This window comes from Lipophrys pholis (assembly GCF_963383615.2).
Source record: "Lipophrys pholis genome assembly, chromosome: 13".
In the NCBI taxonomy this organism is placed as follows: Eukaryota; Metazoa; Chordata; class Actinopteri; order Blenniiformes; family Blenniidae; genus Lipophrys; species Lipophrys pholis.
Window position 1 is genome coordinate 23,684,564 of NC_137632.1, and position 19,455 is coordinate 23,704,018.

A 19,455-nucleotide genomic window follows, 5' to 3' on the forward strand; every position below is an offset into this window, starting at 1 on the left:
TTCGGAGCACCCCCGGGCGAGAGTTACGAGAACAAAAACAACGGGACAAACTCGTGGCCTGGCACGCGAAACCAGAGAGTTTCCGTGTAAACGGACATTTTCAAAACGTTGCAAAAACCTTTCAGGAAATGGAAAAAAAAAAACAACAATGTTGGAATGTTGTCGCGGTAACGGAGCCTTAGAGAAGCTCGCGGTTCGAACGTTTGTGCTTTTGACTGTGTCGATGGCAGTGTTTCTCAACCGATTCGTCGTACAGGAGCAGTGTTGACGAGATCTACGCAACATTTCAGTCTTTCATGCGGCCAACGGGAGAAACCTTTTTTTTTTGGGAAAGTACGTGTATTGACTCTGGTGGCCTGGTTCCTCTGTGGTCCAGAAACATCCACGGCCCCGTGAAGAGATCCTGTCAGGGTTCTAGACCTGCGCCCAGCGTGCAGCGTTAATCCCGGAGGGCAGGAAGTGCTTCGTTTGTACACATTATTTCCTGGATCCACTTTGAGGACGTTGCTGTTGGACGGAGGTTTGCGGTCGGAGCTGCTTAATGGCGTAGCTGCTGCGTCTCCAGGGAGGCCATTAGAAGCGATCCTCAGCCCGCCGGAGCCTCTCGTCAGGCCGGGAGGAGTCAGACAGCCGGGTGCGTTTCTGACCTGCTCAGACCCCAAAGTGTTTTTGACGCGACCCCTTCATCAAACGAGGGGATCTATTAATACGTTCCAACGTCAGAGGAGAAAGTTTTGGCGCCGGGACAACGTCAGTGCTCGGGATCGACTTTCAGTGGCATCGGGATTCCAGGCAATATGTGACCAGGTTTCTTGTGAGCCAGAGAGAGAGGGAGAGAGAGAGAGAGAGAGAGAGAGAGAGACGGGGCGAACGGAGACGGGCGTAGAGGATGTCGGTCTGAAGAGTCTTCAGCCTCAATGCAAATAATCACACAAAGAACTGCTTTGGTTCACATTGGAAGAGGTTTTTTTTTTATTTTTTTTTTTTAGGTTCAATCCAAGTTTAATCCAATCGGAAAGTAGGTCAACGCTGAATTACTGCCGGCTCATTCACACACACCTCTGTGACTCGCCCGGGATCCAGACCCTGAACCCCCGGGTTGTTCAAGGTCACGGCAGTCTCAGCTCGTCCCGGGATTCCCCCGCCTCATGGCACGTCACACTCGATGTAGGGAATGTCACCGTAGCGGCGGTCCACCTCCACCCACTGCTGCACGGCCCGGGCCACAATCTCCTCGGAGAGCCTCTGGGCGTAGTCCAGCAGCACCGGGTTGACCTGCGGGGAGTTCTCCACCGAGCCCGTCTCCGAGTGGACCAAGTAGGCCTTCTCGCCCCTCGCCCTCTTGCCCTTTCCCTCCAGCTTCTCCGTGGAGTTTGCATTTTGGCCGGCAGAGTCACCCCTCTTGGATTTGACACACCCCATGCTCTGCAGGATGTAGCATGGATTCACTTCAGGCTGTCATCCGCTCCCACTCTCGGCCATGACTGCTGGTCCAGGACCCGGAGACGACATCCCAGTGGCGGTCACGACACGGTCCTGCTCGCTGGTCCACCGCGAGTCCTTCTCTCCTGAGCTGTGGAGAGAAAGAGGAGTGGAACCAGAAAGAGAGAGAGAGAGAGAGAGAGAAAGGATTTCAGTGATTTATTTTCTTTCAGAGGCGGGTTAAAAATACCAGATGGCAGGGAATGAGGAAAGGATTGTGGACGATTTTCACGGTGGCTACGTGACCCGCGTCTCGGAGGTCGAGTCCCCCCCTCAGCCTCACCTCGTCAGGGTCATTTCTAAACACACACTGCTGCTCTGCACATCCTCTGTGTTGCTCCCTCGCCCCGCCACCCTCCTCCCCTCCACCTCACAGTGTTTTATGACTCAATCCCGCGCCCTATTTTGTATAGCTTGACACGGGAACGTCTGTCCCCGGCCCTGAGTGCACTGATGCTGTTCTGTTGTAAGCCCGTGTCTCCCATCTGTCCCACTAACCGAGCCTGGCAGCCTGATTCGCCGTGACAGCTCCCTGTTTCTGGGACTCCGGGGCCGAACATGTGCTTCATTCAGAAAGCTTCACGCCGTGGTCCAATCCAAACAAACACCAGGGCCATGAATGATTCATCCAGAGCGAGTGGGGAGCAAATCAGCAGTTAGAGGTGCAGGCAGCAACACAGCAAATCCCCTGACATCACATCATTGGGCTTAAAGGCTCGTCTGGACATGATGTGAGCCCAAACTGTGAAAGCATCGGTCAGTGGGCCACACACACACACACCTGACAAAACCGAATTATCTGAACACAATGGGAGGAACTTCTATGACCACCTGCTGCGAAGGCTCAGGTTAAAGATCTGTGCAAAAAAAAAAGAACGACACTTAAATTGAGCGTTTACAGATTGTGTTGTGATCCTGAGCTACATACTTTCAACAGAGTGCCAAAGATTTCTCTCCATTCCTCCAGGAAAACCCAAAATACAGTAATAAAAATCCAGCAACAGGGGAAATAATCCAAGGTCGTTGAAGTGAGTAATAATCAGCACATCATCTGGTGCGGTTCCAGTTCCTCCTGCTCCTCAAACAGCATCCGAACGATCCAACTTCAGGGTTTGATTTTCTGTCTGCAGCGCGTCAACAAACACAAATGTCTCCAAGTTGCTGCAAATTCTACAGATCTCCCGATTAATATTCCAGGAGTGGGGGTTTAATGACCCCTCCGAGGGGGGAAAGAGGAGTGAGAGACGGCGGACTGCTTGCTGCCTGCTGCCTCCTCGGTCACAGACGAGCAGAGACCGACGGAGGTCTGAGCCCGGCAACACGACGTTCCGAGGCGGATACAAGATGAGCTGCTACCCGGTGCAACACTGCCATCTGGCGGTCACATGCGGAAACACCAGAGGATAAAATAAAAAACTGATTGAAAATATAAATAATAAAACTACAATTAATTCTAGAACATATTTCTTGAATTAAAATAAAATTTAACAAAATTTTGAAATTAAAAAGTAATAAATAAAACCAAGACGCAGCTGTGTTGATTATATCAGACAATTAGTTTTTGTTTTATTTAATTCATTTCAGACATGTCAAAAACTTCTGCAAGCACATATGCACACTAGTACACCTATATACATACACACACATACATATCCATATATAAAACTCTTGTTGATGAGCTATAGAAATGATTACATTTATCTTTTATGAAAATATATTTGGACAATATAAGAAAACTATATCCGAGTATACCCACACCTATACTTACATACACACATACATACATAAGTCATATATAAGATGCCTGAAAGGGGTAGAAAGAGGTAAAACTTACCTAATTCTGTCCGTTCTCCAATATGCAATATAATCGTCCTTGTTAAAATTAAAATCAGGTGGGCCCCGCAAAATAATTATTACCCTGCTGCTTCCTTCTCCTTAGACATTGAAAAGACTTTTCACAGGATTAAGTGTTTTTTTCTTCTTTCATTTACTAAGTCATTGGGCTTTACTAATAAATGTATCACATATATACATCTCCTTTATAACCATCCCAGCGCCAGCAGTCCTTGACCAAGTCAAAGCAGATGTTAAAAGATGGGCCGCTCTATTCCTTTCATTATTACTTAAAAGTGTCACTGGCAAGGGTGCCAAACTAAAGTCAGCATGGGAGTCCGATCTCAGACTTTCATTTACAGATGAAGAATGAAACGGTGTTGTGAAGATCGATAAGAAAACATCCCCCTTACAATTTATAATATTAAACAGGATGTACTGGTCTCCTTCTAGGCTTTACAGGGTGAAAAAAAAAGTCTGAAATCGATTGATAAAACCACATTTTCAGTTTGATTTAAAGACAGTTCAAATAATGTGCTTTAAATAGACCTCTACAAATAGTTAACAGTCCCCAGGTGAGTTATATTCTATCATTGCATTACATTGGTCAGCCATTGATACTAATAGTCTATATCTAAGTCTATGAATAGAATAGAATAGCATAGAAATACTTTATTTATATTCTTTACAACAATGCAACGATTTTGTCCTGAATGTAAATTATGGATCGCTTCGTTTTTAATAAAAGTTAAAGTTCAATGCTCATGTTTGCTCAACAACTGCTCCCTTTTTGTACTTTTCCTTCATTAAGTACAACACAAGAACGTTTTGATTGGTGGAATGAAGTGTCAATCAATAATCCACCTGACGTGGATTAGAAATATTACGTTCCTGTGGACGCCGATGTGTTACCACGCGGTGGCGCTATCCTCTCATCTTTTCATTCCACGCTCCTGGGTGAAGGAGTTTCAACAGATATATACAGTATATATATATATATTTTTTAATATGATTGTATTTACAGCGTATGATGACATGGCTGTATTTTTTACGAGGGAATGGAATGTTGAAATATGTTTTCACAGGCTGATGCAGAATTTGTAAATCGATTGTAACTTTTGTTTTTCCAGGAGAGTGAAACTGATTAAAGTTCAAAGCTTAAGAGCACAGCTGATGGATTGTCACGTTATTCTAAAAAAAAAAGAAAATAGAAACGTCTAAAATATGCTGAGCTTCATTTTCTGGTTTCAGCCTAATGATTATTTTTCTGAAGTGGGGGGGCATAACCACCTCACTGCTCTGCGCCCCATGCAGTCACCCAGAGGAGAGAATTGATCCATCTCTGGACGCGCTCAGCACATGCCCACAGCCTCCATCCAGATATGGTTTGACAGCGAAAAAAAAACTTCGAATGTCAGTCGGTCAAAATTCATTGTTGCTGGTCCAGCCAATCATAGTTTTTGACGACACAAAAGAGGCTAAAGTTGGAGTATAAAAAGGTGCGCGCTAATAAAGTATGATGCCTATCAGTGTGGGACATTAATCCAAGCCCAGTCCAGACGCGCATCAGGTCCAGCTCTCACTAAGGGATCGCCTCCTTTATTCTTCTTCTTCTTCTCTATTTTTTGTAAAAGCTCAAACCACACACCTGAGAGACAATGCATGTGTCTCAGATCGTGCTGTATCTCAGCTTGCTGATAGTTTTGGGTCCAGGAGCACTCAGTGACCATGAGACGCACCAGCAGCCCTCCGCCACCAGCGCGGCGGACACGGAGCAGTGCGCTACCTGCGAGGTCCGGCAGCAGATCAAAACCATGCGACTGAACGCCATAAAGTCACAGATCCTGAGCAAGCTGCGGATGAAGGAAGCCCCCAACATCAGCCGAGACGTGGTGAAGCAGCTCATGCCCAAAGCGCCGCCGCTGCAGCAGCTTCTCGACCAGTACGACGTGCTGGGAGATGACAACAAGGATGTGGTGATGGAGGACGACGACGAGCACGCCACCACGGAGACAATCATGATGATGGCCACGGAACGTAAGTTTGACTTTTCTTCATGTGTGTGCAGGTGTGTGAGCGCGAGCTCAGGCATGCCCGTGGATGTGTTTTTACGCACGGAGCGGAGCGCATGAGAAACGTTATAAAGGAGTTAAAATTTGACATTACAAATCTGTATCTTTTCCATCAGATTGTGACGTTTGAAGTGGAAGTCTATTAACATCGTACATTTTCTGTAGTGGTTTTTTTTTTGTTAATATACAAATGCGGGAGACGGTGCGCCTTTTTTGCCATTACGCACGTTTAGTCGTGTTTATGTACATTTGATTTTATTAGTCCCACGCGATCGGTAAACACCTTCTCCTCTCCTCTCTTCTCTCTGCAGCCGAGGCCATCGTCCGTGTGGACGGGGAACCAAAGTGCTGTTATTTCTCTTTCACCCAAAAGTTCCAAGCCAACCGCATCGTGCGCGCGCAGCTCTGGGTGCATCTGCGCCCGTCGGACGAGGCGACCACCGTGTTCCTGCAGATCTCCCGCCTGACGCCGGTCACGGACGGCAGCAGGCACACGGGGATCCGCTCCCTGAAGCTCGACGTGAACGCCGGCGTCAGCTCCTGGCAGAGTATAGACGTCAAACAAGTGCTGAGCGTGTGGCTGCGGCAGCCGGAGACCAACTGGGGCATCGAGATCAACGCCTTCGACTCGAGGGGAAACGACTTAGCCGTGACCTCCGCAGAGCCAGGAGAGGACGGACTGGTGAGCTTCATCTTTACTTTACAATCAACAGATAACTTGCACGTTTCAAGACATGAAGCAGCAGTTTAAATCAAGACGTGAATGTATATATACTTATGTTTGTACTTCAGTATTTTCCTCTTTATTCACAATCAACGAATTTCCTGTATCAGTGAATAACTTGTAAAGCAACAGCTCCAACTGTGCCACTGCTGAGGATTCTCTGTACAGTACAACGTGTTCGATTTTTAGCTTTTAAGAGGTTTTACTGTGTACAGAGGCTTTGCAGAATCTGCAGGTGGTTAAACATTCCTGCTTTGCAGATATAAAAGACTTCTGAAGGCTGTTAATCAACACAGACTCCATGTAGGCGCACACCTGCATTTGGACCCATGCCCGGTGCCCAAGAACTTCAAACCTTATTGCTGGATTACATAAAAGTTCACCTGCTCCACATTCCTAACGGTATTCTGTGTGACTGTGCAAATCAGAGTAATTGCCTGCACACACAAACACACATGGACACACACTGCTGCTATCACACAGACACACATCTCACAGCTCAGATGTTTGGCTCTGGGACAATTAGAATACCTTGACAGCCGAGTGTAACCAACCACCAGATGATTTAATTTCTCTACAACTCAAAGTTTCATAATATTATCGTGCCGTGTTTGAAAACTGACAGCCACAGAGCGCCGGGTAGAAAAGGAGAAAAGCTGCAAACTCTGGCAAAAAAAAACCTTTCGAAGGTTTGAAGGTGTTCACACGCGCCCTCTGTCTTTTCAGCAACCCTTCATGGAGGTGAAGATCTCTGAGGGGCCCAAGCGCACCAGGAGAGACTCGGGCCTGGACTGCGATGAGAACTCTCCAGAGTCCCGGTGCTGCCGCTACCCGCTCACGGTGGACTTTGAAGACTTTGGCTGGGACTGGATTATTGCCCCGAAGCGCTACAAGGCCAACTACTGCTCCGGGGAATGCGAGTACATGCACCTGCAGAAATACCCGCACACCCACCTGGTGAACAAGGCCAACCCCAGAGGGTCCGCGGGCCCCTGCTGTACCCCCACCAAGATGTCGCCCATCAACATGCTCTACTTTAACCGCAAAGAGCAGATCATCTACGGCAAGATCCCCTCCATGGTGGTAGACCGGTGTGGATGCTCTTGAGTCGGGACGGAGATCCCCGTCTCGATGAGAGAGAGGGGGTGAGGCTCTGTCCGGCACCCAACACACACACACACACACACACACACACACACACACACACACACACACACACACACACTCGTCTGACTTCAGACTGTTTGACATCCAGCAGTTCACCAGCGCCTTCCTGCAGAACACAGTGCAATAGAAGCAGAGTAGAAGCCACAAACAGTCCCATCGTCCCGCAGGGCAGCGCCTCCACAACCTGCAGAGCTCTTCCTTCTCAACACACACACACACACACACACACACACACACACACACACACACACACACACACACACACACACACACACATACGTACACATACGTGAATGTACACAGACCCCCCCCCCCCCCAAAAAAAACGTAAAACTTTTTCTTTCTCTCAGTGTCCATTTATACACACACATCCACTCCACTCGTAGCCAACGTACTATCTATTACACTTTTTGCTATTTGTGATAATCATTGCATGAGATCTGTTTCCGGAGTGAAACCAGGAATCCTCAAGGACTTTTTTTTTTAAAAAGGGCTTGGTAAAAAAAAAATAAAATAAAAAAATAGGCCCCAGCTGGAGACTCATTGGAGTGATACTTCACACTGTTTCAACACATTGTAGGAGAAAAGAGAATAACCACGTCGACTAATCTGTACACTTACTTTCCCTATGTTTTTTGTTGTTATTTTTTTTTCTGTTAATGTTGATGAGATTTCAATGTCCCAGCAGGGTGAAGTGCCACTGCAGGTCTCCACACACTCTGCCATTCAATAACACACACGCTGGAGCTCCAGCGCTCCGGCCGAATCCTCGCCAACCCAACATAATACAGCCTGAGCTGCCCGATACACTTGAAATATTCTGATTGTAAATTCACCTTACTGGACAGAAGGACTTGAACTGAAGGCACGATGAACGCAGCCTACCAATGAAAATGTGTTTGAGACGGAGAGAAGGAAAATGTCGACATTACGCTGAAGCTCTGTCTGACAAACCACACAGTTTGCACTATGGCACACCAATGGGAAGAATTGGTTGCTAAAAAAGTTGTAAAAACTGATTTTGATATGTTTGCTAATTTGTATTGTATGCCATTGTTTCCATTAGGAGTTGCCTTTCTAAGCCACTGTTGGTAAATGTATAAAGAAAAAAACCACAACCTAGCCAGATAAAAGATGTAATACAGCAACTCTATATACTTGTTTTAACGAATAAAGTTTCTAGCTTGTTTGTTGAGTTCTGTTTCTTTGTGCGTCACACTCAGTGAACTGGTTACTTCTACTAACTCGAAGCTGCGCTGCCGTGGATGGATCACAGAGTGGCCTTACAGTAGATTTGATCCGTGTTTGTGTGTGTGAGGAGGTGCTTGCGAGCGGCGTTGTGCTGACTCACAGATCATATCCAAACCTGAGCGTGACGACAGGTTGACCTGTGAGGTCGCAGCCCCGCTTCACACCTCAGCAGCTGAGAATGTTTACGTCTTCAGCACATGGTGTAAACCAAGACGCGACACAGGCACTTTGTGAGTGTGTGTGTGTGTGCTTGTGTGCTTGTGTGTGTGTGTAGGTGCAGAAAACGAACACCAGCACACACTCCAGCTCAGTCTACCTGACTACACCTGCACAGTCCCGCCACTATACAAGCCGCTGCCGTTTGCACCCGTTTCCCCCTGACGCTGCGGTTTCCAGTCTAATGAGGCGATGTGATCTCCGGGGCGCTCTGACAGCGTGACGGCCTCGCCGAGGCCTGACTTCCGCCCGGTAGAGGGTGGAACGGAGCGCTGCCCGTGAGAGCCGCTTCCTTTCCCCGCTGAGAGCTGGAAAAGTGCCACAAGGTCAGAGTGGATCCACTGAAGCTCTCTTCCCTCAAGCTTCTGCTCTCCTGCTCTGTTTTTCAGTCACACAGGACAAAGTCGGAGGGAAAGATCTGTGAGTTACCATCCGCCCCTGAGGACAGACGATTAAATACCAAATCTAATTCTCATTGATAATTACAGATGTAGCAGAGGCCGACAGCAGCAATTTACAGTCAGTGCTGTTTACAATATGTGTGCTGCACTCTTTCCATCCGCAGTTTGACACCAGCGGGAACTTTTTATGAGTCGAATAGTCTTCAACGGTTTCCTACTGTTTACTCTTACAATGCCAATAATCACGCACACTTTTAAAAAATGAACTATAGAAGAGTGTAAAGATACATAAATGTCTGTTAATCCTGCTTTCAGGATTCCCCAGAGCCAACGCTCCGGCTTTACGGCCACGTCCACTGTGGGGAAACCGAGCAACTCATTTTAATCCTATTTCTATTTGTAAATAGTGAAAGATAGAACATGTGAGGCCCTGAAGCCGAGTGCTTTAGAGAGAAAGCTGTAGGTTTGAAGCAAAAACAACACCGGGTCGATAACATGAAGGAGCATTTCAGAGAGTTTCACAAAAGTTTGCAATAACTAGTGGACCAGATAGTACAGAAAATGGGAACTTCAATATCTACAGCAAATAACATCACTAAAATTCTCAGAAAACTCTCAAACTGAAAACAACCATATTCAGTGTTTAAATTTGATACGATTCACTGCAGTGGTTCAGCATCACACACAGTTCATCTAAGCAGTTATTGGTGAAATGCATTTTGTATAAGCAGTCAACTTTGTACTCTTTTTTTGTTCTCACGAGTAGCCCTGACACTCCTCCATCTGTTCAAGATGGTTGTAAAGTGTCCCATGATCTGATCATTCAAAATGCTGCGATTCAGACCATCGCTTCTTTAAAAACACAACTTTCTTGTTCCAGAAAAAACCCAATGTTAAAACACATTCTGTTGTGACAACATGACTCCGTAGTGAAATAACCAGGATGCTGACTCCACCTGCAACTCTACTGAAAGCATTTGACATGAAACCAGGAGGAGATCAAACCAGCGGTTATTGGGTGAAGGAGTGAACAAACACACAATTAATTAACCCAACCACCAAGTTAACCACTTCTTCTTCGTGCCACCTCGTCTTTGCTCTAATTCCAGTTGAACATAGGGTTTAAACTATATCTGCTGCACATCATTGCTTTTACTATTGCTATTGTCAAAATCAAAGTCTATAAGTCTATTGCTCAAACACAATCCAACTAATCTGTTTTAATAAATCAATTAGTAGTGTACGGATTACCACTTTCTACTTAGGAAGACTAAGTAGATTTACATAGTGTGGTGTCTGAAGAAAACAGTAAAGATGGCATGTAGCATGCTCATGATTGTATTTAAGAATAATAAGTGTTTCTGAACTCTGGCCGCTAGAGGCGCTGTAGTTGTATGCAACGTGTTTGCAGCAGAGAGGAAGAAGAGCTTGTTAATGGAGTGGAAGTTCATGCCTTACCAATAAAAAGAAATACACGTATGCCAGTCGTTTTTACTTCGGCCCTAATTTTGGTCTGGAACACGACACATAGAGTTATTTTTTTAACAGGTTTCTTAAGAGTAGCGGGAACAAGATGAGAAACGAGCTGAGATAAGGGTGACGCTGCCATGAAGGACCGCAAACTAGCATTAGCCTCAAAGCCGAGCTGTCAGGGTGAGTTTGTACAAACATGCATAATGCAACACTTACACAAGGTTTTTGGACAATTCACTGTATTTTGCACCAGGACGTTACATTAAAATTGGCTTCATGTTGAGATTATAGTCATTTTCAGTAATGATTCTTGGGTTTTTGTGAAAACGTAGACATTTTCTGAGACATGACAAAAAAAAAAAAAAAACAACTTTAAAGGTTAAATTTAGAGGTCATCATGGTACTATTTTACCAGTCTGGCCCACTCAAGATGACATTGGCCCCTGAACTCAAATGTGTTTGACACCCCTGGTTTAGAAGTCAGTTGGTGACTCGTGAAGAATGGAATCGTGTCTCTCCTTGTCTCCAGAATTCATCCACAATCAGCTGAAATCAGCTCCACGTGACTCTGTTAAGCGAAGCAGTACAGGAGATGGATGCATGGCATGCACATCTTTGTATTCCGTTTCCACGATGTCCCCGACGTAGGTGAGTGAAACATGTTAAAAAGCTGAGTAGCTTTGTTCACATCCTGCCGCAGTGCGAGCTGATGGGATTGACGGTTCGTGGCGCTTCGCTCCACCTCTGACCTGCAGTACCTGAGCGTCGGGAGCGGAGCAGCAGCTGGACTCCGGCAGGAGCCGCCTTGGCCTGTGGCTCCCCAACAGGAGCTGGGAAACACTTTGACTGAGCATCGTTACATCTGTCAGGAGCCGGACCCTGGAGGACTGCGTCTGCCAGCGACATTCCACCTCTGACAGGTGAGGAAGTGAGAGTGAGAGAGCGGGAAGAAGGATGTTAAGGGGTGAAGGAGTAGTCCAAGGCAGCTGGAGACGCCGTTATTGGACGGGATTCCTGTTGTGTAAAGTCAATAGAAACCGTCTGGACAGAACATGTCTTCCACGTAGAATCCTCGTCATTGATGATGCTCGACATACCTGCGTCCAACTGCGTGATCGGGCCATACAGAAGGAGACATTTTGAAATCTGCACATAGCTTTGGATTTATTTGAAATAAAACAAAACAAAACTCACTTCTCACTCTATTTCCACAAGTGTCAACAGCAAACATATAGACTTGTTGACACGTTACTGAAGAGCTGAGCTCTGGCAGAGCAGTGAGCAGAATGCTAACGTGCTAACATGCAGTCCTCCAGCGGGAACAATGTCCACGGCGGTGCCAACGTCGCACAGCACTTTCCACCCGTTTCTGGCTAATTGGCGTTGATGCAAAGTGCAGCTGAACCTGCCGGGAATCTCATTGAATCTGCAGGTGTTTGGTCAAAAACCAAAGTGCTGGACAAACTGAAATTTTCATACTGAAATCAAATCCCGCGGGCGACGTAAACGCGCGAACCGAACTTCACAGCGTTCCAACAAGACTGAATAACAGGATGCGTGGTAACTCTATATGTGTAGGAAGACATCTCACTCTTCATCAGTTCAGCAGACCGTGGAGCCTCTCATAGACATGTTGGATCAATATAAAGATTTTTTTTATCAATATCACTAAATTTGTGTAGTTTTCAAACGGCGAGGAGAACCAGGACAAGAGCTCTGCTTCCCTTCGGTGGGCACGATTTTTCAATGTTTGTCTCCTATTTAATATTTACAGCATTACAAGTCAACTCTCCTGAGAATAAGTATGCATTTCCTGAAGGCGAATAACGTACGTGAAGGTGCAATATTTAGTCCTGCTGATTTGACTTCAAACCACAATAACAAAGAAAGAAATGAGACAGTGCCTGTGCCTCACTGTAGGGGGCAGTGTTGAGCAAACAGGGTCTCTCTTCATTTAAGACCATGCAGCCACTGCAGTTTAAACTTTCCTCTATTTGGACTGTCCACAGTTTGACTTGGTCATAGATTCTCTGCATGGTTCATCCACACTGGAGCTTTCATGGTATTTTTTAGTTGGAAGAATCATCCTGGGGCATTAATGGCCTGTACTCAAAAGTACATTTACTTTTAGATACACATGCATTTTACCAGAAAACTGAGAGAACAGGGTCATAACTTTCATAATTAGTTGCAAAGTTCATCTGTAATGACAATAAATGAAGCGATTCAGACCGTTACTAACAATATTTATGGCAGGAAGCAGATTTATCTGATCATGCAAAAACATTTATTTGTCTTCATTGCAATTTGTTTGATTGTTTTGTAAATATTTTTCTTGATCTCTTTGAACCAATGAGTACAATACTAAATCAAATTATAAAGAAATTGTTGCATTTCTGCACAAATTGTCTCTCTGTTGACAACGCTTGCGGACGTCATTAAAATTCAGACCCCGTTTACGCCACAACGTTTTCAAATGAAAATTAAAAGATTTTGTGGCGCTCGCAGCCACTGTTTGGAAAACTGCTCCCAAGGTGGAATATTTTTTTAAAAGACTCTGTGGAAACGAGACAAAACCCAAGTTTTTGAAAACACACCGACTCCGTCGCCATAGAAATAAGGGAAAACTGAACTTTGTGAAGAAAAGCTTGACTATGTCTAAATTTAAACTTTGGAAAACGGAACCTTCCTCAAACACCGCTACCTCGCACGCACAACACGGCTGCAGTAATCGTTGGAAAAAGAAACCCAACCAAGTATTTAGTACATGGACATGAACATACTTTTCAGAAGCCTGACATTTGTGCTTAAAACATCCTTATTTGAATGGTTTTATGTGATATTAAGATTTTCTGAGACACAGAATTTTAGGTTTTCATTATCTGTAAGCCAAAACCATCAAAATTACAAAAAATAAAAGCTTGAAATATTTCAATCTATGTGTAATGAATCTATATAAAATAACAGTTTCACTTTCTGAAATGAGTGACAAAAAATATTGAACCTTTTCATCATATTCATCATACTAATTTTTGGAGATGTTCCTGTATAAGTCATAGTAAAGCCTTTTTAATATTAATGTTGGTAATTACTTTGATTTGATTTTATCCTGTATTATTTGATATTCAACATTCTATGTATTCTGTGTGGAGCAAGACTTCAAAGAAATGTCTATGTTCGCCTCATTTTAACGGTTAAAGATGTTTTGTGGCTCCAGGTAAATTTGATTTGGTGGGAAATCATAAAAAAAGGCTCTTTTGGGCATAAAGGGCACAGACCTCTGTGAACTGGACCATCATAGGGTTACTATAGTTTCTGTGTGTTTTCTTAATTTTCTGGATGGACGAGCTGTTCTGACATTTACATAACCGTTACTTATACAAGAACCACAAGTGAGTATTTGTGTCAACAGGATTTCTCCCCTGATGGTAAAAGTCTTCATTTACACATTTCTATGAGTAAGCAGAACACGGGCGACCTGGGAATCTGGTCTATTTTAGGAAAGTCTAATAGGTCTTTTGAAAAGGTCAAGACTCTTGACAGATGATAGCTGTCATTCAAGAAAGTCGTCGTCTCTGGGGGCCTTTCGTGGAATCGGGGATGTATGGGGGGGGGGGGGGGGGGGGGGGAGTAGTACTTGCAGCCTTCAGGATCAGAATTAAAATCGTTCCAGCCTGGGATCTGATAATGTGAGAACGATGTACAAAACAATGTCGAAGTAAACGAAATATGCCTAAGATATAATTATCCAACCTCCTAGTTTAGTTGATTATAATGTGATTATGAGGCGTAATGTAATGACATATTGACAATGTTTCCCAGTACGTTCAGTTTTGAGCAGATTATAAAGGTTTTGACCATTGTCAGTGACATTTCCAGACCTCCTGCAGGAAAGCCCCATGAATTAAATCCCATCTGGACGAAGGAGGGTGTTGCTCCGTCCTGGACGTGGTACCGGGCCATGGAAGTGTGGAGAGCAAAGAGGCTTGCCAGGTGCATCACAAAACATCTGGATCCTTCAACAGATGTGCAAACTCCCAACAGCTGGGGAAGAGTTTGTGCCGACGAAGGTTTTCCTTGACAGCTTCACGGTTCAAGAGGGATGACAGGTCGAGCTGTCAAACCATGAAGAGGCTGCAGCATCCATAAGAAATGAAATAAACCTTAACAAAGCTGACAGCAGTGATCCTTTCTGGTGGTGAACAAAAAGCAACAGCTTCTCTTTTCAAGCTTTTCGTTGGGCCACAAAGCTATTTCACTGTGTTTTGTACCAGGTCTCATTACAATTGGCTTTAGTTTGAGATTGTTGTAATTTTCCTTACTAATTGGTAAGTTTTGTGAAAATCATAATTTCATCACCTATAATCTGCAACAACAACAAAAAATTCACTGTTAGAATTTAAAGGTTATGATGGCACTATTTTAACAATTCGGCCCACTCAAGATGAAATCATGTGGCCCCTGATCAAGAAGTATGAAAGCAATTCTTTCAAGGTATTCCCTTGTTGAAATGGTAGGAAGTGATTTCCACAGCATCTCTAGAGTATGCTGACATCTAGACCAGAGACGTCTTCTGTGTAGGAGACAAATATAAGTTAAAGGTTTCCCCTCACAGAGTGTCTCCATACTGTCCCATACTAACAGATGTGTTCTGACTCGGGATGCACTGACGCCAGTTTCTCTAAAGGACGAGTACTAACCTGTAGCGACTTGGGATACTGCATAGCGATACGAGTACTTATTAAATGCCATAAAGCATCATCTATACTCCGTCCACAAGCGATGTTCGAAGGCTACGTATTGTTGCAAACCACCTAAGCACAGCCTCTGTCGACGCTACATCACCTCCGACAGTTGTAAGATGTAAAGTACGTACTCTTTAGCATGTAGCACGACTCGGAGTTATGTCAGGAGAACTCTGCTGGTCCAAATGTCTCTGGTGACTAAAGTTGCTGGTGTTGTACGAACTGGCTTTGGCCTCCTCTTGCTCGCTCTCTTGCATACCTGCGGGCGACGTTGCTGTGGCCCCAGCTTCTTCTGCCGGCTCATCAGGAGTGTGAGGTTCTTCAGGAAGCTTCACTGTAGTGAGAGGAAGCGCTCGGCATTAAAGTTTGTGTTCTTGTGATGACTATCTGCCAGAGGACTGCTGCTACATCACTTGGTTTTCACTAATGGCTGCGCTTGTTATTTTTTCTTTAACATTGATCTTGATGACTTTTTGAACTCATCTTTCCTTTAAGCGTCTGTTTCCCGGCACCAGACCGAGAAGAACCTGGAACCTGGTCACAAACGATCGCATAGGCCAGGAAGCACAATGGAGCGAAAGAATGGATGACGATAATTAGTGTCTCGCTCCGACAAGAGTTTATTTCTGCTGCATCACATGACGTTCATGTAGGATAATCAAAAATACTGCATTTGAATTCATATGCGCATTTGTACCAAACCATATTCTAATGAACAGAACCACTAATTGGCTTACATAAAAAATAACACTGCACGAAAATCTCAAATTACTCATTTATTCTACTCAGTCTCTTACAAAGAATCAAATTTACATACCTACAAACCATAACGTACTCAGTATGAGTACATGTTATGGTTTGTACATAAAGAAACATACATAAAGTACATAAAGAAACCTTTTTTTAAGGAACTTGAAAATCGTTTTGTGTTGATGTTGGTGATCCAGCTTTGGTACTGACTCTGTTTCACCCGAGGTGAATCTGGAGACTGTAAAGTCCTCAAGTAGGAGTTTGAACGCACGGCATGAGGGCCAATGACCTAATAAATTTTTATGTGAAGGTACAGTAGGTCTAAATTTGGTATTTGCCTTGTGGAGCGTCACAGTTAAAAGCAGAGGACGTGACACAACAGTGAGATCAGTGATGGAGCAGCGTCGGCTTCTTCCTTTCCGAATGACTGAGCGTCAAAACCGCTGTGAGGGTACGTTTACCAAAAAAGATTACAAAAATACATGATGACGGCGGCAGAAACAAAATAAGTATTGCTGTTTATTTTGTTTTTAGAGGGAAGAAATGTCTATAGACAGATCATTTGTAGCCATTTTTAGGCATTTTGTATAAAGAGGTGCCTTTTAAAATAAACAAATATTAATTGTAAGAGCAAAGTGTACACAGTGTAATGGTGTCAGAAAGTAATTGGCAGGTGGACTATAAATGGGGGGACTTTTCTTTGTTGTGCCGTCGTTCCACTTGGAAGGAGAAATGAGTTTCTGACTTTAATTGTAGAGGCCAATTTAATGCGTTAAGCCACACCAGGATCTAGGGTACGTTTACACAATGTTCCCGGCAGCCACGGCAGCCCCGTTTCAGGCCACCGTGGACAAAACGGGATGGACTCGAGACAACGCAGGGGGACGGGATAGGCAAACGATTTGACGTGATTGCCGTGCCAGATTTTGATGAGAAACTTAGTAGGCCGTCACAGCCTACGTCGCCAAACGTAGCAGCACGTAATTGGCCGTAATGGAACTTGGAGGCGGTCCGTAGTGGGACGGGAGGCTTACAGGAAGTGACGTTTACTGCGCGTTCTGTCACGTTTTTTTAACGGTTGCTTCGCGTTTTATCACGTCGCGCCGCGCTGCGTCACGCTTCTCACGGCGTAGTTACGGTGTATGGTAGCCGTTTCATCCCGTTTCATCGCGGCTTATCCCGGCGTGTGGACCCGGCGTGTGGACCCGACGCGTTGCGGTCTGCCGCGGCACGCACGGTCTGGGAGGAAGCCGGGCCCGGAGGGGAGTTTCATCCGAGTCTGAGCAATTAACGACAGAACACCTTCTAAAAGCCATGACACCGAAATAAAATCAAGAGGTATGTCTGCACCCAGCAAAAGTCTCAGGATACAATGATTGCCTTCACTTGTCGTGGCCCTTTGGGGGCATAAACGTGCTTACACGTTTCATCCGTAGAAAGCCCTGACAGAACGTGAAAAACGTGCCACGCCTTCCTCAGAATTCCCCAAAATCCCACGGTGCTCTACGTTTCAGGCAATCGGGGCTGCCGTGACCATAGTGTAAACGTACCCTGAATTGACCACTGAATGTAGGCACATGTGTGGAGGGAAGGAAAGATGAGCATGATACAAACTGATAGTAGAAATGTGTTTCATTTGGAATTAAGGACTTGGACTGTCCCTTGTGTCACAAAACGGGGGCTTAAAGCATTGGCTTGGCCTCAACATTTATATTGTTCATCAAAAAAAATTTAAGCCCTTATTTTCCTTGAATCAAACTGTATGTGGCACCTGGAATACAAATGAGCTTGTCACACCTGATCCAGAGCATGAAGAAACCGTCTTCCTGGAAAAAGAACAAACTTGTCAGTGTTTTGTCACACGACATTAATTTAGCATAACTTTGTTTGATTTACCTTTTTCTGAAAGGCGTGCCTCCAAACCATGTCAACAGAATGTCCAGTCAGTTTACCTGAGCTAATCGTCTGTGTTCATCATGAAAAACATGATCATATCTGACACAGTGGGGCCATTGTTATCATTTTTAAATTATCCTGGAAACCATCAGAATTATAAGATAAATCTGTGAGATGGATGGATCAGACCCACGTTGGCTCCATTCAGTTCAGACTTGCAGGAGCTGGAGAGAGTAGGTTGCACAGCACCACATAATACCACAGACGGGCCAGAGCCCGGAATCAAACCGAGTTTCATTTGGTTGTGAGATGACAGTGCGAACCATTAAACTACACAGCCTCCCTGGTTTTTAACAATTAAAGATAATTTTTAACACTTCCGTGTTGACATGTACGAGCATCTTGGTGCATGTTGTGTCCCATGTAACGTTGTTGATTGTGATAGTACACCGTGTCCGTCTGACGACTCTTTAAACTCCTGTTAAGTGCCCCAGGGAAGCCAATTCATCTTACGGGGGCATGATGTTTAAAATCCATGTTGTAATCACTTAAACAACCAGCAGAGGATGATCATCTCAGGCCAGATTGACAGGTTGTTTGTGAGAATCCCTCTTGGGCCCACCGACAGCAATGAAAAGCAATAAAATCAGCCAGTCTGGGTCATGATAAGGGCCAGTCGGCCAGCTGCTGAATGCTACCTGTCTTCACTTCCCCGGTGATTTATCCTTTCCGTCTGCACTCCGCTTGCTTTTTCACTTAGCAATGAGGAATCAGTATTCCTACCCCAAGACTGACAGTCACCTCTGGGAAGCTACCCCATGATTAATGAGTCTGCCGAGCTACTGGAAGTTTGGAGGGAGGACAAATTCGGTGTTCACTTCCAGATATGTTTACAAAATTCCTCCGTGTCAGTGTTTGTTTGTGGAGGAAGGGTCAGGTGACGAGCAAAAAATGTGTCCAGGAGTTCCACGGCAGCAAAGCATTGGCTCTCGGGGGACGAGGAGCTGACAGTCATGAAGAATGGATGTTCCTCTCAGGGAGGGTGGATTATGGAAACCTCCTGTCTCCCAATGATACGCCTAAGCTCTTAACACAGACGGATGTAGAGTAGTATCAGGTATGTGTCAAGACAGGGGCTGGACAGGGTTTGACGTCTCAGAAATAACATTTATGGTACATTTTTACAGATTACTGCGCACAATTAATTTTACAAGACATTCAGTTGAGTGACAGTCGCAGTTTCCAGAATGAGACCTGGGTGGATGAATCCAGGATCCTGTCTGAGTGCAAAGAGACGAAAAGCCAAGTTTCAGGAATGTGTTAATACATTTGGAGAAGATATGTTTAAAAAAAAAAAAAAAAAACTGTTTATTTCAGTTTACCTCCGAAAACATCACATGACTGAACACAAGCAAGTTTTCCTTCGAAAGCAAGAATTACATCCT

At 44.8% G+C, this 19,455-nt stretch overlaps 2 protein-coding genes across 3 annotated transcripts; one reads left to right on the top strand and one right to left on the bottom strand.

Moving 5' to 3' along the window:
• Window positions 1-327: 327 nt before the first annotated feature.
• Window positions 328-2,790, bottom strand: akap19 (A-kinase anchoring protein 19). Its single transcript, XM_080478876.1, has 2 exons — window positions 2,411-2,790; window positions 328-1,573 (listed from the first exon to the last, which is right to left on the bottom strand). The coding sequence occupies exon 2, from the start codon at window positions 1,420-1,422 to the stop codon at window positions 1,147-1,149; it is 276 nt and encodes a 91-aa protein (XP_080335002.1). The 5' UTR covers window positions 1,423-1,573; window positions 2,411-2,790; the 3' UTR covers window positions 328-1,146.
• Window positions 2,791-4,836: 2,046 nt separating this feature from the next.
• mstnb (myostatin b) lies at window positions 4,837-8,469 on the top strand. Of its 2 annotated transcripts, none has more exons than XM_080477855.1 (4): window positions 4,837-5,352; window positions 5,699-6,069; window positions 6,838-7,256; window positions 7,967-8,469. In XM_080477855.1, the coding sequence occupies exons 1-3, from the start codon at window positions 4,974-4,976 to the stop codon at window positions 7,216-7,218; spliced, it is 1,131 nt and encodes a 376-aa protein (XP_080333981.1). In that variant the 5' UTR covers window positions 4,837-4,973; the 3' UTR covers window positions 7,219-7,256; window positions 7,967-8,469. The 2 variants fall into 2 exon arrangements, with proteins under 2 accessions (XP_080333981.1, XP_080333982.1); XM_080477856.1 differs by having other exon boundaries at window positions 7,964-8,467.
• The last annotated feature ends 10,986 nt before the right edge of the window (window positions 8,470-19,455 follow it).